This window comes from Amblyomma americanum, unplaced genomic scaffold (assembly GCF_052857255.1).
Source record: "Amblyomma americanum isolate KBUSLIRL-KWMA unplaced genomic scaffold, ASM5285725v1 scaffold_12, whole genome shotgun sequence".
Lineage (NCBI taxonomy): Eukaryota > Metazoa > Arthropoda > Arachnida > Ixodida > Ixodidae > Amblyomma > Amblyomma americanum.
Window position 1 is genome coordinate 2,491,218 of NW_027526484.1, and position 25,720 is coordinate 2,516,937.

Genomic DNA, 25,720 nt, shown 5'->3' on the forward strand with positions numbered 1-25,720 from the left:
TTGTTTGGAACGAGGCATGTATACAGTTCCAACAACACAAGGAAACCAAACCATCCATTCATAGATTCATAGTTAATTCATGCTGCTGCTTCAGATGGTACTGCTTCAGAGGTACTGCTTCAGATGTCGTGTCAATGCCTTATACAGGCAGACCATGGGTGAAGAGACGGATTAGACGTCCCCTCTCCGAGCACAGTCCAGCAACGATTTCGTGGCCGGATCAGACTACTGGAACTGAGACGCCAGAAGGCAGCATGACTGCAACACAAGGGCACAAGCACCCAACAGCCCATGGTGAGTTGCTTGCTTGACCTGTTATATTGTCTCACCACTGAAATCACGTTCTTCCTCGTGCTACTACCAACAATGTGCTGCTCATGCTTGCTGCTAACCCTGAGTGCACTTATATTCACGCCAAAATTGGGGCAAAGCTGCGTATGCCTATCATATGCTGCTCCTGTTTGCGTAGGTCGCAATATGGTTTGATGTTGTTTATAGGTTCTACATACCTGGCGCCTCCAACTTTGCCCAGACTTTAGGACATAGGTGACAGACGTTTTGTCACCCAGTATGGGTTTTCCTGTTTGTTCTGCTAGGATGCTGAAAAGCCTCTCGAAGTGTTGCCGAGGTGGCCGTTTCATCATAAAACCTTTTTAACAATGGCAAATCCGAGGGAGCACCTTTTTTTTTTGTCGTACTACAAGTGGTGACTGCAGTCAGCAATTATTACCAGTCCGAACTGAAGGGGATCAGTGCTGCCAGATTCTGCAGTAACTAAGAGCAGCTGGTGAAGGCGAGACACCAGTGGCGGTAAATAACCACAGCTGCTACCTGCAGAGCGGGAATGGTCTACTCTTGCAATACGTTCTTGCAGTTGACCGCAGACAGGGGCAGTCCTTCCTTGCATACATTTACGACACGTGTCATGACACAATGTATATGAGAAGCTTAGACATGTATCTATGTGGCTGCTGGTTGGAATGCTTTTGCCATAGCGTATATCCCATAACCGGTCTGGAGTGCCATACAGTTAGGGCCTTGGTATTGAGGTGGTCACTTGAAGCAAGGCATCTTGCAGCTTGTTTCAAAGACTTGCATTCTTTCATATGTGTGTATATGTAGCACAGCCCATTGGCAACTACAAGAGGTCTAAGGAAATGGAAGATGGAAGTTTAGAGCTGTCCGAAAAAACGTAAATCACAGTCACAGCATATGCCTTCAGGCAGCACTTTTTTCTGTCCTTTTTTTTTCCAGGCAAAACTAGCCAGTACCTCACTTGAACATTACATGTTTATGATAAAGCAAGTCATTTTGCTTAATCCTAACAAAGTCACGTCCCTTTGTCATTTACGTAGGTGGCCCCAGTCTCCGTGTCTGTATGTTTCCATTTATAGCCCTGTTGATATAAGCATTTTTTTTCACAAAGTTCGAAGAATAACTCATATGCGAGGGAGAAACATAGTAGCTGATCGACATTGGAACATAGTGCTAAAATTTAAGATAATCAAAAACAGCCTACATAAGCATTAAACTGAATTCTGTAGAGCCTTGATCCCTTGACTGTCACGACAGCTAGATGGCATACGGTGACCAGGGACCATACTCTGTAACAATCCACTTCTCAACTTTATTATTTTTTTCTTCTACAGTTAGTATACCGCTGCAACTTAATTGTGACAGCATCATTGACAGGTTAACAAACCATGTGATTCACGGGCTCCAGTATGGATGGCAGAGCTGGCCAATCCATGGAGACAAAGGAATGAATAGAGAAAAGAGTTCTTGCAAAACGCGAGAAACATGGATTAAGGTGATATGTTTCGTAATTGGGCTAAACGGCAGTAAGTCTGCTGCCATCATGATTAAGAAATAATTTGATTTGGCCTCTTTTTAATGTGTGTGTGCATGTGTGTGCATGCGTGAGAGAGGGAGAGCATGACACTTAGCTCTTACTAGACCAATGTCATGCTAATGATAGCGATTTTTTGATATGCAGCTCAATACCATAGTGCAGGGATAATTGCGTGTGTTTGTGCATGCGTGTGTGTGTGGAAGAGCATGACACTTAGCTCCTACTATTCAAATGTCATGCGAATGATAGCGATTTTCTTATATGCAGCGCAACACCATAGTGCAGGGATAATTACGGCAGTTGTGGCAAAACATCGTTACACCGAGCTTAGCTGAGCATATTGCAATGACTTGATGGTGAGCAATGCAGCTGTCCATACTGGGTACTGCTTCAAATGTCGTGTCAATGCCTTATACAGGGAGACCATGGCTGAAGAGACGATTAGACATCTCCCCTCCGAGCACAGTCCGGCAACGATTTCGCGGCTGGACCAGGCTACTGGAACTGAGACGCCAGAAGGCAGCATGACTGTAACACAAGGGCACAAGCACCCAACAGCCCATGGTGAGATGCTTGCTTGGCCTCTTATGTTTTCTCACCACTGGAATCACGTTCTTCCTCGTGCTACTACCAAAAATGTGCTGCTCATGAGTGCTGCTAACCCTGAGTGCACTTATATTCACGCCAAAATTGGGGCAGAGCTGCTTATGCCTACTGTATGCTCCTGTTTGCGTAGGTCGCAATATGGTTTCATGCGAATGGAGGGAAGTTTAGAGCTGTCCGAAAAAGCGTAAATCACAGTCACGGCATATGCCTTCAGGCAGAACTTTTTTCTGTCCTTTTTTTTCCAGGCAAAACTACCCAGTGCCTCACTTGAACATTACATGTTTATGATAAAGCAAGTCATTTTACTTAATCCTAATAAAGTCACGTCCCTTTGTCATTTGCGTAGATGGCCCCAGTCTCCGTGTCTGTATGTTTCCACTTATAGCCCTGTTGATATAAGCATTTATTTTCACAAAGTTCAAAGAATAACTCATATGCCAGAGAGAAACATAGGAGCTTATTGACATTGGAACATAGTGTTAAAATTTAAAAATTTAAGATAATCAAGAACAGCCTACATAAGCATTCAACTGAATTCTGTAGAGCCTTGATTCCTTGACTGTCACGACAGCTAGATGGCATACAGTGACCAGGGACCATACTTTGTAACAATCCACTTCTCAACTTTATTATTTTTTTCTTCTACAGTTGGTATACCGCTGCAACTTAATTGTGACAGCATCATTGACAGGTTAACAAACCATGTGATTCACGGGCTCCAGTATGGATGGCAGAGCTGGCCAATCCATGGAGACAAAGGAATGAATAGGGAAAAAAGTTGTTGCCAAACATGAGAAACATCTAGGTTAGTCTTAGCGTACAAGATGTAGCCATAGTGCTTCCTCTGCAGCCTTCTGTCTGGGGGTTCTGGTGACATCCACCCATGAGAATTCCTTAGACAAAGCACCACGATTCCTTGTCTTCTTGTCTTTTGCTTATGAGTAGCTCCTTGCCTAGGCAGCAGGGAACTGAATGTTAGATCGAGATAAACAGCAATTAGGTACTTCAGATGGGTTAATTAGCTACTAGTCCTTGACTGTCTGCAGGTTGTGAGTTAGTGCTAAATCTTTTGGTGCTGTACATTAATGGTCTCCATACTTAAAAAGAAATGCCGTGTCGAAGCATTATCTCAACCTAGTGTTATTCTAGGTGTCGATAGGATTTGATCAAAGAATACCCCTGTCTAGTGTTGTTCTTTGTTTAGCTCAATGGTCGCTGAAGACACTGTTGTAAAGCAGCCTTGCTTGCTTTTTTTTTTCTCTTTGAAGGAAAGGTCTCTCTTTCTGCTTGAAGCAAGGTGCAAAAAACGAGAAAGGAAAGACCTGAGGTGTTTAGTGAATGATGCAACCATTGCTCGTGTAGGAATGGAAGGGCTACTTCCCAGTAGAAAAGAAAACAGTTGGAACCAATTGGATTATCAGCTGGTTCCAATTGGACCAATTGAGTTTACAGATGTTTCCAATTTGAATGGTGTGCAAAGTGGATAGTCCAAATGGAGTATCCGATTATACCAATTCAGTTTCCAAATGGTTAGATTTGGATCAATTGAGTTTCCAACTGGTGAGCCCAATTGGTCTATACAACTGCACCCAATGTATCCATGTGAATATTTGCATATCTGACAAACAAGGCATAACTAACATGGTTTTTATATTAATAGCTATCAACAGCTTATCCTGCTAAATTGTATTCATTATCTGCACTACCTCTGCCTAAGCTGTATGCACCACTTGCACCACCACTGTGGTCGAAATTAAATAACTGTGCTCAGTGGGCAAGCATCACTGGCCCCAGCCTGAGAGCTTCATTAATGGGGTATATAAGTTGGAATGCAAGTGTGTTCTTTGCATGTACATAACGAGCTAATTTATATGCTATTAGTGTCTGAATGTGTAGTGTTTCTTGTGTGTGATTTACGCTTGTCTTTTGGCCTTGATTTCCATAAATTCTTATGGTTTTTAATTCCGTAGTAAAAATTTGTTGATTGGCACCAGTCCAAGCAACTCAGTTTTCCTTTTGGACATTAATATGTTAAGTTGTAGAAATATTTCTCACATCGTATATTTTTCACAACTTAATTGTGATGTTTATGTTGTGAATATTTTCTGGATGCAAAAACTGCCCAAGGCCTAATCGGTCCAATTCATTGGTCCAGTTGATCCAGTGGAGTCCAATTGGCCAGGTGGCTAAAAACACAACTGAAACCAATTGGTTCCAATTGTAATTAGTTACAATTGCAAAATCCACTTGGAACCAATTGGAAAGTCGAATTGGTTCCATTTGAAATTTCTAATCTTTTTTTTTACTTGGCCATCAAGCAAGAATGTAAGTTGGTCGTATTGGTGATGCATGGTGCCTTGTTTCTGCAAAGGCACTGATGTTTTGTGGAGTTTGACTTCAGAAAGCATGGACGTCTATACGGTCTTGCTAGTGTTAGGTACAGCATTCCTCACAGTAATCATTTTTTTTGACAAATTAAGAGAATATTACAGGCTTTATAGCCCTGGTATCATCATCATCATCATCATTCATTAACCCTTAAGGGTCCCGTCAGGGACATTACATAAGGGGGGGGGTGGTACAGGGGTGTTCAGCCGTCATACATGAATATAAATAGAATGAATATAAATATAGAAGGAATATAAAAATACAGAAAAATATAGAAAATATATAGAAAAATATAGAAAGTAGAACAAGACGAAAAAAGACAGAAGTAACAAATTCAAATAATCACGTCATGACAGAGTGTAGCAGAAATATAAACAAAAACAAATTGTAACTTTGGAAGTAGCACAGGATGGTCAGTTAGCAGGGCTTGGAAGCTGGCATAGGGTGCAGGAAAAAATTATTTGTCGTTGAGATGGCCGATTAGGAGCTGTCTGAATCTGGAAGGATTAGTCTCAATGACAATGTGTTCACTTCTTGGGGTGCCGTTTTTTTTATTCCCTTCCGCAATAGACATAAGGTTTCATTCTATATTCTTGTGTTGGTATTTTATTTTCATCATCCTCATCAGCTCGACTACGCCCACTGCAGGACAAAGGCCACTCTCATATCTTTCCAATTAAATCTGTCCTGTGCCAGATGCCACCACCCTATCCCCGCAAACTTCTTAATCACATCCGCCCACCTAACTTTCTGCCACCTTCTGCTACATTTCCCTACCCGTGGAATCCATTCTGTTACCCTTAAGGGCTATCGATTGTCTTGTCTTCACATTACATGCCCTGTCCAAGCCCATTTCTTCCTCTTGATTTCGACTAGGATGTCATTAACCCGTGTTTGATCCCTGACCCACTCTGCCCTCTTCTTCTCTCTTAACGTTACACCTCTCATTTCTCTTTAGTTTGGTGTGCTGTCCTCAACTTAAGCTAAACCCTTTTCACTAGCCTCCACGCTTCTGCCCCATAGGTTTTTGCCTCGATTTTCACAAGAACCAAAAAAGGGAAGAAATTCCAGCAAATTCCCACCACACTATTCAGCCAAGAAAGGCTGTACCACAGGAAATTGATTTTGATGTCGTCGAACAAGAACAAAGCTTCTTCCTAGGCCAAGTAGTATGATAGGATTTTTGTTTTTATTTTGTTTTGGTCTACGATTATCTGTGTCTGAAATGAACGAGGTAGAATGGTGAATTTTTTTCATACATATGTTGGTTGGTCACTAATTTTCGTCTGTGTTCATTTTCACTCACGTTTTCCTCCTACATTTGGTTGTGTTTAGTATGGGAGAACGCACTTTGCTTTGTTAATTTACTTGCAGGTGATGGTGCCTCTGATGAGAGAAGCATGCTGGTCAACATGATAGCAGAAATGGGGGATCCCCGGTCGCTCACTCCCTTGCCTCCATCTCCTCCACATGGTGGGGAGGAAAGCAAGGTTGACCAATTTGAGGTCACCTTGCCAAAGCTGCCCTCCAAATCCCCATGGCTGGCCTGGTCGCCGATGTCAGTGGCCTCTCCACCAGAGCCAGAGACCTCTCCACCAGAGCCAGTGCCAGAGTCTACTCCTCCTCCAGAACCATCCCAACCCACACGTCTGTTGGAGGCTTGTGTGCAGGTATCTCGGGAGGAGCAGCTGGAGCCTGCTACTCTGGAGGAACCTGTGGTGCCTTTGGCTTCCTTCGAACTGCCACAGGATGCGGCTGAGGGGCAGGAGCATGGCAAAGAGCAAATGGCATTTGCATCCATCTCTGTACCAGAGCCAGGGCTAGTGCTGGAAGTAACTTCAGAACCACCCCAACCCAAAAGACTGTCAGAGGCTCACATGCAGGAATCTCTGGATGAGCAGCAGGATCTTGCAATGAGAGATGTTAAGGAACTTGTGGCACTTTCAGTTTCTTCCAAACTGCCACACGAGACTGCAGGGATGCTGGAGCACGTCAACGACACAATGGCGCTTGCATCTGTCTCTGCACCAGACCTAAGGCCTGTGCCAGAGCTGACTCCTACTTCAGAACCACCCCAACCCACACAGCCGTCGGGGGCTAGTGTGCAGGAATATCTGGAGGAGCAGCTGGAGCCTTTTACTTCCTCCAAACTGGAGCAGCAGAATCTTGCAATGGAAGCTGCGAGAGAACTAATGGTGACTTCAGGATCCTTTGAGCTGCCCCAGGAAACAGCAATGCAGCTGGAGCATGCTGAAGAGGCAATGGCGCCTGTAGCTATATCTGCACTGAACCCAGGCCTTTTGCCGGAGGTGTCACCTCTTTCAGAAGCATCTGAATCCAGACATGTATTGGTAGCTAGCACGCAGGCATCTCTGTCAGAAGAGCTGAAGTCTGCTGCTGTCTCCAAGATGGAGTTGCAGGCCCCTGTAATGGAAGCTGTGGAGGAACTTACGATGACTTCAGCTTCCTCCAAACTACCACAGGATATTGCAGGGATGTTGGAGCACGTTGCAGGACCGATGGCGCTTGGGGCTATCTCTGTGCAGGAGACAGGACTGGACGTGCCTGCTCGGTCAGAACCACCACAGACAGCTTGGCCACCAGACCTTTTTATGCTAAGTCAGGTGGCAGAATCTGCCGCTCGCTGTGAACTGAAGCAGCAAAATCTTGGTCAGGAGGGGCCAGTGGCGGCTCTGCCGGCTTCCCCCGAGCTTGCTCCGGCCTCTGTCCTCGAGTCCGTGGCACTTGCAGCTTCATCTGAGCCAGTGCAGCCAACCACAACGGCGCTGCTGCCTCAACTGGCCGAGTCTGGCCTGTCACCGCATCCAGAGGCTGTATTTGAATCAGAGCGTAAGTATTTCTGATTTCTTGTGCAGGTTGCAGAACCATGCGTACATTGTGAATGACCTGATGCATGGCTTCACTTTGCAGCTCGTACTGTAAAATTTGGGTGAGAACACTGGATGGCAGGGACACAGTGCAGGCTTTCAATGTGTGTTGGAACAATATGGCTGCATTATATCAAGCTGTCAAAGGACTGTTATCATGCCATCACAAGTAACTAGGTGACAGCATGAACTTTTATTCATGGGCAGTAACTGCGAAGCATCACAATCTGATGCTTGTTGCTTGGATGAAGGTGACATGTTTCGTAATTGGGCTAAACGGCAGTCACAGCCTGCTACCATCATGATTAAAAATAATTTGATTTGGTCTCTTTAATTTTTAAGTGTGTGTGCGCACGTGTGTGCGAGAGAAAGAGAGAGCATGACACTTAGCTCCTACTAGACCAATGTCATGCTAATCATAGCAATATGCAGCTCAACACCATAGTGCAGGGATAATTGCGGCAGTTGTGGAAAAACATCGTTACGCCGACCTTAGCTCAGCATATTGCAATGACTAGATGGTGGACAGCTACCCATACTGGGTTAAAACAGATCCTTGGGCGAGTTGGTAACTCATTATAACCAGAACAGCGCTCACTAAGACACGGACACGAAGGGAGACACGACACACACGAGCGCTGACTTTCAACTGGTGTTTATTGTTTGGAACGAGGCATGTATACAGTTCCAACAACACAAAGAAACCAAACCATCCATTCATAGATTCATAGTTAATTCATGCTGCTGCTTCAGATGGTACTGCTTCAGAGGTACTGCTTCAGATGTCGTGTCAATGCCTTATACAGGCAGACCATGGGTGAAGAGACGGATTAGACGTCCCCTCTCCGAGCACAGTCCAGCAACGATTTCGTGGCCGGATCAGACTACTGGAACTGAGACGCCAGAAGGCAGCATGACTGCAACACAAGGGCACAAGCACCCAACAGCCCATGGTGAGTTGCTTGCTTGACCTGTTATATTGTCTCACCACTGAAATCACGTTCTTCCTCGTGCTACTACCAACAATGTGCTGCTCATGCTTGCTGCTAACCCTGAGTGCACTTATATTCACGCCAAAATTGGGGCAAAGCTGCGTATGCCTATCATATGCTGCTCCTGTTTGCGTAGGTCGCAATATGGTTTGATGTTGTTTATAGGTTCTACATACCTGGCGCCTCCAACTTTGCCCAGACTTTAGGACATAGGTGACAGACGTTTTGTCACCCAGTATGGGTTTTCCTGTTTGTTCTGCTAGGATGCTGAAAAGCCTCTCGAAGTGTTGCCGAGGTGGCCGTTTCATCATAAAACCTTTTTAACAATGGCAAATCCGAGGGAGCACCTTTTTTTTTTGTCGTACTACAAGTGGTGACTGCAGTCAGCAATTATTACCAGTCCGAACTGAAGGGGATCAGTGCCGCCAGATTCTGCAGTAACTAAGAGCAGCTGGTGAAGGCGAGACACCAGTGGCGGTAAATAACCACAGCTGCTACCTGCAGAGCGGGAATGGTCTACTCTTGCAATACGTTCTTGCAGTTGACCGCAGACAGGGGCAGTCCTTCCTTGCATACATTTACGACACGTGTCATGACACAATGTATATGAGAAGCTTAGACATGTATCTATGTGGCTGCTGGTTGGAATGCTTTTGCCATAGCGTATATCCCATAACCGGTCTGGAGTGCCATACAGTTAGGGCCTTGGTATTGAGGTGGTCACTTGAAGCAAGGCATCTTGCAGCTTGTTTCAAAGACTTGTATTCTTTCATATGTGTGTATATGTAGCACAGCCCATTGGCAACTACAAGAGGTCTAAGGAAATGGAAGATGGAAGTTTAGAGCTGTCCGAAAAAACGTAAATCACAGTCACAGCATATGCCTTCAGGCAGCACTTTTTTCTGTCCTTTTTTTTTTCCAGGCAAAACTAGCCAGTACCTCACTTGAACATTACATGTTTATGATAAAGCAAGTCATTTTGCTTAATCCTAACAAAGTCACGTCCCTTTGTCATTTACGTAGGTGGCCCCAGTCTCCGTGTCTGTATGTTTCCATTTATAGCCCTGTTGATATAAGCATTTTTTTTCACAAAGTTCGAAGAATAACTCATATGCGAGGGAGAAACATAGTAGCTGATCGACATTGGAACATAGTGCTAAAATTTAAGATAATTGAAAACAGCCTACATAAGCATTAAACTGAATTCTGTAGAGCCTTGATCCCTTGACTGTCACGACAGCTAGATGGCATACGGTGACCAGGGACCATACTCTGTAACAATCCACTTCTCAACTTTATTATTTTTTTCATCTACAGTTAGTATACCGCTGCAACTTAATTGTGACAGCATCATTGACAGGTTAACAAACCATATGATTCACGGGCTCCAGTATGGATGGCAGAGCTGGCCAATCCATGGAGACAAAGGAATGAATAGAGAAAAGAGTTCTTGCAAAACGCGAGAAACATGGATTAAGGTGATATGTTTCGTAATTGGGCTAAACGGCAGTAAGTCTGCTGCCATCATGATTAAGAAATAATTTGATTTGGCCTCTTTTTAATGTGTGTGTGCATGTGTGTGCATGCGTGAGAGAGGGAGAGCATGACACTTAGCTCTTACTAGACCAATGTCATGCTAATGATAGCGATTTTTTGATATGCAGCTCAATACCATAGTGCAGGGATAATTGCGTGTGTTTGTGCATGCATGTGTGTGTGGAAGAGCATGACACTTAGCTCCTACTATTCAAATGTCATGCGAATGATAGCGATTTTCTTATATGCAGCGCAACACCATAGTGCAGGGATAATTACGGCAGTTGTGGCAAAACATCGTTACACCGAGCTTAGCTGAGCATATTGCAATGACTTGATGGTGAGCAATGCAGCTGTCCATACTGGGTACTGCTTCAAATGTCGTGTCAATGCCTTATACAGGGAGACCATGGCTGAAGAGACGGATTAGACATCTCCCCTCCGAGCACAGTCCGGCAACGATTTCGCGGCTGGACCAGGCTACTGGAACTGAGACGCCAGAAGGCAGCATGACTGTAACACAAGGGCACAAGCACCCAACAGCCCATGGTGAGATGCTTGCTTGGCCTCTTATGTTTTCTCACCACTGGAATCACGTTCTTCCTCGTGCTACTACCAAAAATGTGCTGCTCATGAGTGCTGCTAACCCTGAGTGCACTTATATTCACGCCAAAATTGGGGCAGAGCTGCTTATGCCTACTGTATGCTCCTGTTTGCGTAGGTCGCAATATGGTTTCATGCGAATGGAGGGAAGTTTAGAGCTGTCCGAAAAAGCGTAAATCACAGTCACGGCATATGCCTTCAGGCAGAACTTTTTTCTGTCCTTTTTTTTCCAGGCAAAACTACCCAGTGCCTCACTTGAACATTACATGTTTATGATAAAGCAAGTCATTTTACTTAATCCTAATAAAGTCACGTCCCTTTGTCATTTGCGTAGATGGCCCCAGTCTCCGTGTCTGTATGTTTCCACTTATAGCCCTGTTGATAAGCAGGCCGAGTTTGGCCTGTCACCGCATCCAGAGGCTGTATTTGAATCAGAGCGTAAGTATTTTTGATTTCTTGTGCAGGTTGCAGAACCATGCGTACATTGTGAATGACCTGATGCATGGCTTCACTTTGCAGCTCGTACTGTAAAATTTGGGTGAGAACACTGGATGGCAAGGACACAGTGCAGGCTTTCAATGTGTGTTGGAACAATATGGCTGCATTATATCAAGCTGTCAACGGATTGTTATGATGCCATTGTTGTGTGCCAAAAGCAGCGGCGTACCGTGCGTGTGTTGGCAACTGTGGACACAAGCTGCATGCGCGCGTATTGACGCTGTGTGTGTGTGTGTGGTGCCGGCGGCATGGCTTCAATGTTGTGTGTCAGTATTGTACCATGTTCTTAGTTGTGCAATAAATGAAGTGCAGACACAACAAATGGCGACGAGGACCGGATCAAGAACGCTCCAAGAACGGCCTGAAGATCACCACATCAAGCGACAGTAACTGGCAGCCGCAAGAAGAGCATTGACAAACACGAAGTGTCAGGCCTAACTCTGCGAGCCCTACGCTGGGCGGGAGAACAATGGCAGCTCAAGCAGCGCTAATCGGTAAGCTCGAAAGTTTCGATGACACTGTTGAAGACTGGTCGTCGTATATAGAAAGGGCGGACGAATACTTCGCGCTCAACAGCTTACCGGAAGAGAAGAAGGTAGCGGCTATAATTACAAGCATGGGAGCGAAAACTTACGCAATCCTTCGCAAGCTGACCACGCCGAACAAACCCTCAGAGAAAACGTACGCAGACATTAAAAAGTACCTGGGAGACTACTTTTCACCTGTGCCTCTTGAAATGTCTGAGCGACATCGGTTCTACAAGAGACTTCAGAGAGAAGGCGAGTCTGCTAACGAATATATGGCAGAACTGCGGCGGCTTTCACAGAACTGCAACTTTGGGTCATTTTTGAACCAGGCACTGCGGGATAAATTTGTGTGCGGTCTTCGCTACGTGCAAGTCCAGCAGAGATTGCTAACCGCAAAAAAGGTTACGCTAGAGCACGCCCTTGACGAAGCAGTAGCACATGAACTTGCCGTGAAGGACATCGCCGAATTCAAAAGCAGGGAAGAAGTGCCGGCTTCCGTGGCTCATGTCGAGAAGGAAGCACGACGATGTTACAGGTGTGACCGCAAGGGGCATCCACCGTCGAAATGCAAGTTTCTCACAAGTGTTTGCCACAAGTGCAATAAAGTTGGCCACATTAGTACCGCGTGTAAAAGCAAGTCAAGCGACGCCAATAGAGCACCACGCCGGTCAAGCCTTACTTACAAGAATAGGCAGGCTTCAAAAAGTCAAGTGCATGCCATTGAACAAGACAGTGATGCATTTGAACTTCTGGCACATGTCGACGATGGGAACAAAAGCAGTCCGATCTGGCTGAAGCCACAGATCGAAGGGCACACATTGGAAATGGAGATGGACACTGGATCCAAGTATTCTCTTGTGCCAAGAACCACGTACGAAGCGCATCTCTCTCATCTGCCTCTGGAGGGAACTTCAGTACGGTTCAAAACGCTGACTGGTCAAACCTTTAGACCTAACGGTGTGGCAACAGCCAATGTCACGTTTGGGAAGTCAACGCAACGCGTGCAGTTCTTTTTAGTCGACACTCCAGGACCTCCGCTCTTCGGAAGAGACTGGATTAATCGTTTCAACCTTCTTGAGCTGAGCAGCGTATTGAGGATCGACAACCAACTGGGGCCACGTGCAGATCAACTGAACAAGATCCTCGCAGAACACAGGGACGTCTTCGATGATAGCATTGGAAAACTCAAGCACATCAAACTGAAACTGCGTCTTCAAAGTGGTGTGCAACCGAAGTTCTGCAGGCCACGACAGGTGCCCTATGCCTTGAAGGAGAAAGTGAACACTGAGCTTGAACGGTTGGAAGCAGTCGGCATCTTGACAAAAGTGAATCACAGTGATTGGGCCACGCCCATAGTGCCTGTAGTGAAAGCAAATGGAACTGTCCGCATATGTGGAGACTTCAAAGCCACAATCAACCCTCACTTGGTGGTGGACCAGTATCCCTTACCCCGCATTGAGGACATCTTTGCAAAGTTAGCAGGAGGACAGAAGTTTTCAAAGATAGATCTGAGACAAGCCTACCTACAAATGGAAGTAGACGATGAGTCCAAGCCGCTCTTGACCATTAACACAGAAAAAGGGCTGTATCAGTACAACAGAATGATTTTTGGCATCTCTTCTGCACCAGCTGTGTGGCAGAGAACAATAGATCAAATCCTGCAGGGAATCCCAATGTGCCATGCTACTCAAGATGACATTCTTGTCACTGGTGAGTCAGAAGATTCTCATCTCAAGAACCTAGAGCTAGTGCTCAGAAGACTGCAAGAGTATGGGCTCAGAGCTAACCTCCAGAAATGTTCGTTCTTTGAAGACTCCGTAACATACTGTGGTTACAAGCTTGATGGAACCGGGTTACACAAGACAGAGGACAAGATCAAGGCAGTGATACGTGCTCCTACACCCAAGTCCACGTCTGAGTTGAGGTCATTCCTTGGCCTTGTGAACTATTACGGGAAGTTTATTCCAGACAGTGCTAATCTTCTCAGACCACTGCATGCACTTCTGGAGAAATCATCACCATGGAAGTGGACAAAAGAATGTGAGGTGGCATTTCAGCAAGCAAAGAAGATTATAGCCTCAGAAACTGTCCTTGTGTACTACAACCCGAACCTGGAAGTACGTCTAGCATGTGATGCTGGCCCCCACGGACTCGGAGCAGTCCTTTCACACAAAATGCCTAATGGGAGTGAAAGACCCATCGCATTTGCATCTCGAACCTTGAAGGCTTCGGAAAAGCAGTACTCTCAGATAGATAAAGAAGCACTAGCCATTGTCTGGGGTATACAAAAGTTCTATGCATACCTGTATGGAAGACACTTCAAGCTGATCACAGATCATCAGCCTCTGACACATATCTTTGGCCCAACCAGCAGTGTTCCTGCGATGCAAGCTGCACGCATTCAACGTTATACCTTGTTTCTAGCTGGGCTCGACTACGAGATTCAGTACCGCAAATCATCGGATAATGCCAATGCAGATACATTGTCACGCCTTCCTCTTCCAGACAGTCCTGAAGATAAACCAGATGAAGCTGAACTTTTCTACCTGAACCAAATGGAGCAACTACCTGTAACAGCTCATCAAGTCAGACAAGCCACAGAGCGTGACCGTCTGCTATCGAGAGTCCGCTACCATGTTTTGAACGGGTGGGACTCGTGCAAACAAGACAACGAAATCCTTCCATTCTACAGGCGTAGAGGTGAACTCTCTTTACACCACGGCATCATTGTTTGGGGCATAAGAACAGTCATTCCAGCTGTATTGCGAGAAACAGTCCTCAACGACCTGCACTCTGGACATCAAGGCACTGTGAAAATGAAAGCGCTTGCACGTTCGTTTGTGTGGTGGCCATCTGTTGACACCGATATCGAAGCCATCACTAAGAAATGTGCAGGGTGCTCCAGCGAGAGCAACATGCCACCAAAGGTCTCTCTGCACCCATGGGAAGTGCCGAGTGGACCATGGCGCCGAGTTCATTTAGACTTTGCAGGGCCATTCCTGGGCAAAATGTTTCTTATCGCTGTTGACTCATTCTCAAAATGGCCTGAAATACATGTGATGAGTTCAACTACGGCAGAGTGCACCGTGGATGCACTGCGCGTTATGTTTGCATCTCACGGCATTCCAGAACGCATTGTCACGGACAATGGTCCTCAATTCACATCGGAAGAGCTTCGGACCTTTCTCATGCAGAATGGTGTGCGACACACATTTAGCGCGCCATATCACCCGGCGACGAACGGTCTCGCTGAAAGGTTCGTGCAGTCCTTCAAGCACAGTATGAAGGCCATGAAAGGAGAGGGATCCATCATCAAGAAGTTGACAAACTTCCTTTTGGCATACCGTACGACACCCCACTGTGCTACTGGTGAGACACCAGCAAACCTTTATCTCGGGCGCGAGCTACGCACTCGACTGGCACTATTACGCCCACAACCCGGTGGACGTACGTATGAGAAACAAGGGTCATCTCAACCAAGTAAGCCTCAGCGCTCCTTTTCTGAGGGGGAAGAAGTTTCTGTGCGCTCCTATAGGGGTACAAGTAAATGGGTGCCCGGAACAATCGCAACCAGAACAGGGCCTCTATCATATGAAGTGGAAGTTGGAGGAACAACCTGGAAACGTCACACTGATCAACTGCGCAAAGGTTACACCGACGACAAACGCCATCTGGATTCGGAACCTGAATTCCTACCCAGTATGAAAACCTCCCCGGACAAGGAGACATCACCTGCTTGTGTTCCAGATGAAAACAAATCTGCATCACCTCGACGTGATCCATGTGTGAGTGCACCAGAAGACAAACTTAATACTCCTCGGGTAGCAGTTCCCGTGAGCCTCCCTGATCCTATCACAGGTCGCCCAGTGAGAGTACGTCGACCACCATCGAAACTGGACTTGTAAAAAAATTACAAGGGAGGAAGTGTTGTGTGCCAAAAGCAGCGGCGTACCGTGCGTGTGTTGGCAACTGTGGACACAAGCTGCATGCGCGCGTATTGACGCTGTGTGTGTGTGTGTGGTGCCGGCAGCATGGCTTCAATGTTGTGTGTCAGTATTGTACCATGTTCTTAGTTGTGCAATAAATGAAGTGCAGACACAACAGCCATCACAAGTAACTAGGTGACAGCATGAACTTTTATTCATGGGCAGTAACTGCGAAGCATCGCAATCTGATGCTTGTTGCTTGGATGAAGGTGACATGTTTCGTAATTGGGCTAAACGGCAGTAACAGCCTGCTACCATCATGATTAAAAATAATTTGATTTGGTCTCTTTAATTTTTAAGTGTGTGCGCGCGCGTGCGTGCATGAGAGAGAGTGAGCATGACACTTAGCTCCTACTAGACCAATGTCATGCTAATGATAGCAATATGCAGCTCAACACCATAGTGCAGGGATAATTGCGGCAGTTGTGGAAAAACATCGTTACGTCGAGCTTAGCTCAGCATATTGCAATGACTAGATGGTGGGCAGCTACCCATACTGGGTACTGCTTCAGATGTCGTGTCAATGCCTTATACAGGGAGACCCTGGCTGAAGAGACGGATTAGATGTCCCCTCTCCGAGCACAGTCCAGCAACGATTTCGCGGCTGGATCAGGCTACTGGAACTGAGAAGCCAGAAGGCAGCATGACTGCAACACAAGGGCACAAGCACCCAACAGCCCATGGTGAGATGCTTGCTTGACCTGTTATATTGTCTCACCACTGAAATCATGTTCTTCCTCGTGCTACTACCAACAATGTGCTGCTCATGCGTGCTGCTAACCCTGAGTGCACTTATATTCACGCCAAAATTGGGGCAAAGCTGCGTATGCCTATCATATGCTCCTGTTTGCGTAGGTCGCAATATGGTTTGATGTTTATAGGTTCTACATACCTGGCGCCTCCAACTTTGCCCAGACTTTAGGACATAGGTGAAAGACGTTTTGTCACCCAGTATGGGTTTTCCTGTTTGTTCCGCAAGGATGTTGAAAAGCCTCCGGAAGTATTGCCGAGGTGCCCGTTTCATCATAAAACCTTTTTAACAATGGCAAATCCGAGGGAGCACCTTTTTTTTTGTCGTACTACCAGTGGTGACTGCAGTCAGCAATGATTACCAGTCCGAACTGAAGGGGATCAGTGCCGCCAGATTCTGCAGTAACTAAGAGCAGCTGTTAAGGCGAGACATCAGTGGCGGCAAATAACCACAGCGGCTACCTGCAGAGCGGGAATGGTCTACTCTTGCAATACGTTCTTGCAGTTGACCGCAGACAGGGGCAGTCCTTCCTTGCATACTCATAAGCATTAAACTGAATTCCGTAGAGCCTTGATTCCTTGACTGTCACGAGAGCTAGATGGCATACAGTGACCAGGGACCACACTCTGTAACAATCGACTTCTCAACTTCATTATTTTTTTTTTCTACAGTTGGTATACAGCTGCAACTTAATTGTGACAGCATCATTGACAGGTTAACAAACCATGCGATTCACGGGCTCCAGTATGGATGGCAGAGCTGGCCAATCCATGGAGACAAAGGAATGAATAGGGAAAAGAGTTCTTGCAAAACGCGAGAAACATGGATTAAGGTGATAATTGGGCTAAACGGCAGTAACAGTCTGCTGCCATCATGATTAAGAAATAATTTGATTTGGCCTCTCTTTAATGTGTGTGTGCATGTGCGTGCGTGAGAGAGAGAGAGAGAGAGCATGACACTTAGCTCTTACTAGACCAGTGTCATGCTAATGGTAGCGATTTTTTGATATTGAGCTCAACACCGTAGTGCAGGGATAATTGCGTGCGTTTGTGCATGCGTGTGTGTGTGTAAGAGCATGACACTTAGCTCCTACTATTCCAATGTCATGCTAATGATAGCGATTTTCTTATATGCAGTTCAACACCTTAGTGCAGGGATAATTACGGCAGTTGTGGCAAAACATCGTTACACCAAGCTTAGCTGAGCATATTGCAATGACTGGATGGTGGGCAATGCAGCTGTCCATACTGGGTACTGCTTCAAATGTCGTGTCAATGCCTTATACAGGGAGACCATGGCTGAAGAGACGGATTAGACATCTCCCCTCCGAGCACAGTCCGGCAACGATTTCGCGGCTGGACCAGGCTACTGGAACTGAGACGCCAGAAGGCAGCATGACTGTAACACAAGGGCACAAGCATCCAACAGCCCATGGTGAGATGCTTGCTTGGCCTCTTATGTTTTCTCACCACTGGAATCACGTTCTTCCTCGTGCTACTACCAAAAATGTGCTGCTCATGAGTGCTGCTAACCCTGAGTGCACTTATATTCACGCCAAAATTGGGGCAGAGCTGCTTATGCCTACTGTATGCTCCTGTTTGCGTAGGTCGCAATATGGTTTCATGCGAATGGAGGGAAGTTTAGAGCTGTCCGAAAAAGCGTAAATCACAGTCACGGCATATTCCTTCAGGCAGAACTTTTTTCTGTCCTTTTTTTTTCCAGGCAAAACTACCCAGTGCCTCACTTGAACATTACATGTTTATGATAAAGCAAGTCATTTTACTTAATCCTAATAAAGTCACGTCCCTTTGTCATTTGCGTAGATGGCCCCAGTCTCCGTGTCTGTATGTTTCCACTTATAGCCCTGTTGATATAAGCATTTATTTTCACAAAGTTCGAAGAATAACTCATATGCCAGAGAGAAACATAGGAGCTTATTGACATTGGAACATAGTGTTAAAATTTAAAAATTTAAGATAATCAAGAACAGCCTACATAAGCATTCAACTGAATTCTGTAGAGCCTTGATCCCTGGACTGTCACGACAGCTAGATGGCATACAGTGACCAGGGACCATACTTTGTAACAATCCACTTCTCAACTTTATTATTTTTTATTTCTACAGTTGGTATACCGCTGCAACTTAATTGTGACAGCATCATTGACAGGTTAACAAACCATGTGATTCACGGGCTCCAGTATGGATGGCAGAGCTGGCCAATCCATGGAGACAAAGGAATGAATAGGGAAAAAAGTTGTTGCCAAACATGAGAAACATCTAGGTTAGTCTTAGCGTACAAGATGTAGCCATAGTGCTTCCTCTGCAGCCTGCTGTCTGGGGGTTCTGGTGACATCCACCCATGAGAATTCCTTAGACAAAGCACCATGATTCCTTGTCTTCTTGTCTTTTGCTTATGAGTAGCTGCTTGCCTAGGCAGTGGGCAACTGCATGTTAGATCGAGATAAACAGCATTTAGGTACTTCAAATGGGTTAATTAGCTACTAGTCCTTGACTGTCTGCAGTTTTGTGAGTTAGTGCTAAGTCTTTTGGTGCTTTACATTAATGGTCTCCATACTTAAAAAGAAACGCCGAGTCGAAGCATTATCTCAACCTATAGTGTTATTCTAGGTGTCGATAGGATTTGATCAAAGAATACCCCTGTCTAGTGTTGTTCTTTGTTTAGCTCAATGGTCGCTGAACACACTGTTGTAAAGCAGCCTTGCTTGCTTTTTTTTCTCTTTGAAGGAAAGGTCTCTCTTTCTGCTTGAAGCAAGGCGCAAAAAACGAGAAAGGAAAGACCTGAGGTGTTTAGTGAATGATGCCCAGTAGAAAAGAAAACAGTTGGAACCAATTGCATTATCAGCTGGTTCCAATTGGACCAATTGAGTTTACAGATGGTTCCAATTTGAATGGTGTGCCAAGTGGATAGTCCAAATGGAGTATCCGATTATACCAATTGAGTTTCCAATTGGTTAGATTTGGATCAATTGAGTTTCCAACTGGTGAACCCAATTGGTCTATACAACTGCACCCAATGTATCCATGTGAACATTTGCATATTTGCTAACAAGGCAGAAGTAACATGGCTTTTATATTAAGAGCTATCAACAGCTTATCCTGCTAAATTGTATTCATTATCTGCACTACCACTGCCTAAGTTGTATCCACCACTTGCACCACCACTGTGGTCGAAATTAAATAACCGTGCTCAGTGGGCAAGCATCACTGGCCCCAGCATGAGAGCCTCATTAATGGGGTATATAAGTTGGAACGCAAGTGTGTTCTTTGCATGTACATATCGAGCTAATTTATATGCTATTAGTGTCTGAATGTGTAGTGTTTCTTGTGTGTGATTTACGCTTGTCTTTTGGCCTTGATATCCATAAATTCTTATGGTTTTTAATTCCGTGGTAAAAATTTGTTGATTGGCACCAGTCCAAGCAACTCAGTTTTCCTTTTGGACATTAATATGTTGACTTGTAGAAATATTTCTCACATCGTATATTTTTCACAACTTAATTGTGATGTATATGTTATGAATATTTTCTGGATGCAAAAGCTGCCCAAGGCCTAATGGGTCCAATTCATTGGTCCAGTTGATCCAGTGGAGTCCAATTGGCCAAGTGGCTAAAAACACAACTGAAACCAATTGGTTACAATCGTAAAATCCACTTGGAACCAATTGGAAAGTCGAATTGGTTCCATTTGAAATTTCCAATGATTTTTTTTTTTACTTGGCCATCAAGCAAGAATGTAAGTTGGTCGTATTGGTGATGCATGGTGCCTTGTTTCTGCAAAGGCACTGATGTTTTGTGGAGTTTGACTTCACAAAGCATGGCCGTCTATACGGTCTTGCTAGTGTTAGGCACAGCATTCCTCACAGTAATCATTTTTTTGACAAATTAAGAGACTATTGCAGGCTTTATAGCCCTGGTGCCGTTTTTTAATTCCCTTCCGCAATAGACATAAGGTTTCATTCTATATTCTTGTGTTGGTATTTTATTTCCATCATCGTCATCACCTCGACTACGCCCACTCCAGGACGAAGGCCTCCCTCATATCTCTCCAATTAAATCTGTCCTGTGCCAGATGCCACCACCCTATCCCCGCAAACTTCTTAATCACATCCGCCCACCTAACTTTCTGCCGCCTTCTGCTACACTTCCCTTCCCGTGGAATCCATTCTGTTACCCTTAAGGGCTATCGATTGTCTTGTCTTCACATTACATGCCCTGTCCAAGCCCATTTCTTCCTCTTGATTTTGACTAGGATGTCATTAACCTGCGTTTGTTCCCTCACCCACTCTGCCCACTTCCAGCTTAACGTTACACCTATTGTTCTTCTTTAGTTTGGTGTGCTGTCCTCAACTTAAGCTAAACCCTTTTCACTAGCCTCCATGCTTCTGCCCCATAGGTTTTTGCCTCGATTTTCACAAGAACCAAAAAAGGGAAAAAATTCCAGCAAATTCCCACCACACTATTCAGCCAAGAAAGGCTGTATCACTGGAAATTGATTTTGATGTCGTCGAACAAGAACAAAGCTTCTTCCCAGGCCATGTAGTATGATAGGATTTTTGTTTTTATTTTGTTTTGTTCTACGATTATCTGCGTCTGAAATGAACGAGGTAGAATGGTGAATGTTTTTCATACATATGTTGGTTGGTCACTAATTTACGTCTGTGTTCATTTTCACTCACGTTTTCTCCCTACATTTGGTTGTGTTTAGTATGCGAGAACGCACTTTGCTTTGTTATTTACTTGCAGGTGATGGTGCCTCTGATGAGAGAAGCATGCTGCTCAACATGATAGCAGAAATGGGGGATCCCCGGTCGCTCACTCCCTTGCCTCCATCGCCTCCACATGGTGGAGAGGAAAGCAAGGTTGACCAATTTGAGGTCACCTTGCCAGAGCTGCCCTCCAAATCCCCATGGCTGGCCTGGTCACCGCTGTCAGTGGCCTCTCCATCAGAGCCAGAGACCTCTCCACCAGAGCCAGTGCCGGAGTCTACTCCTCCTCCAGAATCATCCCAACCCACACGACTGTTGGAGGCTTGTGTGCAGGTATCTCGGGAGGAGCAGCTGGAGCCTGCTACTCTGGAGGAACCTGTGGTGCCTTTGGCTTCCTTCGAACTGCCACAGGATGCAGCTGAGGGGCAGGAGCATGGCAAAGAGCAAACGGCATTTGCACCCATCTCTATACCAGAGCCAGGGCTAGTGCTGGAAGTGACTTCAGAACCACCCCAACCCATGCGACTGTCAGAGGCTCACATGCAGGAATCTCTGGATGAGCAGCAGGATTTTGAAATGAGAGATGTTAAAGAACTTGTGGCACTTTCAGTTTCTTCCAAACTGCCACACGAAACTGCAGGGATGCTGGAGCCCGTCAACGACACAATGGCGCTTGCATCTGTCTCTGCACCAGACCTAAGGCCTGTGCCAGAGCTGACTCCTACTTCAGAACCACCCCAACCCACACAGCCGTCGTGGGATAGTGTGCAGGAATATCTGGAGGAGCAGCTGGAGCCTTTTACTTCCTCCAAACGGGAGCAGCAGAATCTTGCAATGGAAGCTGCGAGAGAACTGATGGTGACTTCAGGATCCTTTGAGCTGCCCCAGGAAACAGCAATGCAGCTGGAGCATGCTGAAGAGGCAATGGCGCCTGTATCTATATCTGCACTGAAGCCAGGCCTATTGCCGGAGGTGTCACCTCTTTCAGAAGCATCTGAACCCAGACATGTATTGGTAGCAAGCACGCAGGCATCTCTGTCAGAAGAGCTGAAGTCTGCTGCTGTCTCCAAGATGGAGTTGCAGGCCCCTGTAATGAAAGCTGTGGAGGAACTTACGATGACTTCAGCTTCCTCCAAACTACCACAGGATATTGCAGGGATGTTGGAGCACGTTGCAGAACCGATGGCGCTTGGGGCTATCTCTGTGCAGGAGACAGGACTGGACGTGCTTGTTCGGTCAGAACCACCACAGACAGCTTGGCCACCAGACCTTTTTATGCTAAGTCAGGTGGCAGAATCTGCCGCTCGCTGTGAACTGAAGCAGGAAAATCTTGGTCAGGAGGCGCCAGTGACGGCTCTGCCGGCTTCCCCCGAGCTTGCTCCGGCCCCTGTGCTTGAGTCCGTGGCACTTGCAGCTTCATCTGAGCCAGTGCAGCCAACCACAACGGCGCTGCTGCCTCAACTGGCCGAGTCTGGCCTGTCACCCCATCCAGAGGCTGCATTTGAATCAGAGCGTAAGTATTTCTGATTTCTTGTGCAGGTTGCAGAACCATGCGTACGTTGTGAATGACCTGATGCATGGCTTCACTTTGCAGCTTGTACTCTAAAATTTGGGTGAGAACACTGGATGGCAGGGACACAGTGCAGGCTTTCAATGCGTGTTGGAACAATATGGCTGCATTATATCAAGCTGTCAAAGGATTGTTATGATGCCATCACAAGTAACTAGGTGACAGCATGGACTTTTATTCATGGGCAGTAACTGCGAAGCATCGCAATCTGAGGCTTGTTGCTTGGATGAAGGTGATATGTTTCGTAATTGGGCTAAACGGCAGTAACAGCCTGCTGCCATCATGATTAAGAAATAATTTGATTTGGTCTCTTTTTAATTTGTGTGTGTGCGTGTGCATGCGTGTGTGTGTGTGTGTGTGAGAGAGAGGATGAATTTGAGAATGCATCCGAGTGCAGCATAATGTAATCTTAAAAAGTTCAGAGCATAATTAATGCCCCATTTTCAGTGTCTAGTGCAGTCCACCAGTGTCACACCACTAATGTTCATATCACTGCAGTACTACGTAAAGAAGCCACTGCTTTGCTTGAGGTTGGACGTGATTTACAAAAAATTGCAAATTGGAAGGTTTTACTTCCTGAAGCCCATGATGTGCATCGTAGCGGAAGGCTCCAAAGTAACTGAAACCACTATCGCACAGCACATGGGCGCCTTTTGTGTTTTGCCTCCATCGAAACGCGGCCGCCGTTCCTGATACTAAGCCCAGATCCTTCAGCTCAGTATCCAAGTGCCCTAACCACTGAGCCACCACGGCAGATGGACGCTTTGTAGTCACTTCGAAAGACTGTATTTGCAGATAACCTCCATGTTGACTTCCAGCTTGGTCAGTTCCACCATGGTCCCCACTTTGTTGCAGTCACTGGCTTATGCTTAAGGATTCTCTTGCAGTTATTTTCTTTTGCAGCAATATCTGTGTTTGGGAGGTTAAGTGGCTTTTAGACGCAACAATGTTAGTGCTTCAGAATGGCTATCTTCATACTGATCTGTGAGAATACAGCTAAGTTGGCTAAGGAACATGTACTTTCTGCAGTCATATGATCCATGCCTGTGTGCCTAGGATTTGTCGCTACATTCTTGCTGGAAAAAAGTCACTGGTGTGCCTGAGGTCTATAGTATTTGCTAGCCCAGACTCGGTGGTCTCCTCAGGAGACAATATTGTTTGCGGGCGACCTCCACATTGACCTTCGTTTTTGCCGTTTCCACCATGATCCCCACTCTGTTGATTGTCATCACCAGCTTAGCTTAGGGGCTTTTTTGATGCTGACAGAGAAAGTTGCCTGGCAAAAGAATCCAGGTATTGTCTGCTGCTTCATGTTTTCTTTGCAAAACAGTTTACTAACAGTTATGCCCACATCTAGCTGAATCATAAAATATAAGCATCTGTGGACTGTGCATAAGCCTGGAAAGGTGCAGTGGCAGCTGTAGGGTCTAGAGCATGGGCATAATTCTCCAGTTCTTTGACACTGCCCATATTGTGGATTCGTATTGTCTCTACTTGAATTGCAACAACTGCCTGCTGCAAAAGTTGGCTGCGCCTGTCAGTGTCTGTTTGAACTGTGGTCTTGCTGCTGTGGTCTGCTTCTGTGTTAGAACCTCAGCCATTCACACACTGCTGGCGCAGGAGCAACTTCAAAGTATCCAGGCTTTTTGATCTCCAGAGTGAAATCGGGGTGTAATGGTCATTTCCCTTTTAACTCTAGTTATTTTTCTCTTTAAGAAAAGGTGGCTATGGAAAAGCCTACCCATGGAGGGCCAGACTCCTCGAAGCAGGCATTAAAAATCAGCTGGAAAGTACCCTTCATGAAGAGGAAGGATTCGTGATAAAAATTCAGATTTCATGCTCGTACTGTTCCACTCAATTGAACGCCACGTAGTAGTAGTGCACAGGTCTGCAAGTAGTTTTATGTTGTGTCGCAATATACATTGTTTTCTGTCCTGAGCATATGCAGTTATTACGTGCAAATTTTCAACCATGTTCAAACCTTTATTCTTTGTGGACTCATGCTTACTCAACCACTGCCACTCAAGAATTATTCTGTTTGACGTAAGTGGCAGTGCAGATGAGAAGGGAAAATTGGAGGGGAAACTTAAGCTCCACCTGAAGAGTTTGACGTGATAGCGTTAATGGTTTAGTGCCACCATATATGTGGAATTGATCATTGTCGACCATAAGGGCTCCTCCTACCGCTCCTTGCCCTGCAATGGCAGGTGCTGCCAGCAGTGGGGCGTGTGAGACCCAGGTTGATCTTCTGGCCGTGGCAGTCACATTTCAGTGAAGATGAAATGCTGGAGGCCCCGTGTGCTGTGCGATGTCAATGCACGTGAAAGGACCCCATGTGGTGTAAATTACCAGAGTCCTCCACTGCGGCATCACTCATAGCCTGAGTTGCTCTGGGATGTTAAACCCCATCAAACGAAATCAAATTTAAATTCCACCTGCCATGGTGGGCAGTTTGCTCACAATCCGGCAGACAGGTTTTGATGACATCACAAAAGCCATGTGACCGAGGTGCCCCACCTGCCTCCTAGGTTGCTTCTCTGGGGATTTTTCGTGTATTTTTCGCTCACGGATAATGACGCCAATGCCGATGACGATGCCAGCTTTTCTGCATGTGTGTCCTGTGCCTCACCACGACCAGGCTTTTGCATTTTCAGATCAGAGGTAGGATGTCACAGAGCATGAGGTGCGCATGAGAGTGTCAATTTTTTCCGCAGTTATTTATTGCCTTTAAACAGTATAACGTTACGCTAAGCACAGACAATTTTTTTTTTATCCTGCTTGTCAAGAGGTTTTTCT

The 25,720-nt window shown here is 45.8% G+C and overlaps 1 protein-coding gene across 1 annotated transcript in view; it reads left to right on the forward strand.

Moving 5' to 3' along the window:
* Positions 1 to 25,720, forward strand: part of LOC144111886 (uncharacterized) — a 41,604-nt gene that overhangs the window by 2,010 nt on the left and 13,874 nt on the right. Inside the window, exons 3-7 of the mRNA XM_077644913.1 lie at positions 148 to 294; positions 6,221 to 7,696; positions 8,541 to 8,687; positions 10,665 to 10,811; positions 21,392 to 22,867. Coding sequence (XP_077501039.1) covers positions 148 to 294; positions 6,221 to 7,696; positions 8,541 to 8,687; positions 10,665 to 10,811; positions 21,392 to 22,867 — 3,393 coding nt within the window. The remainder of the gene's footprint in view (positions 1 to 147; positions 295 to 6,220; positions 7,697 to 8,540; positions 8,688 to 10,664; positions 10,812 to 21,391; positions 22,868 to 25,720) is intronic.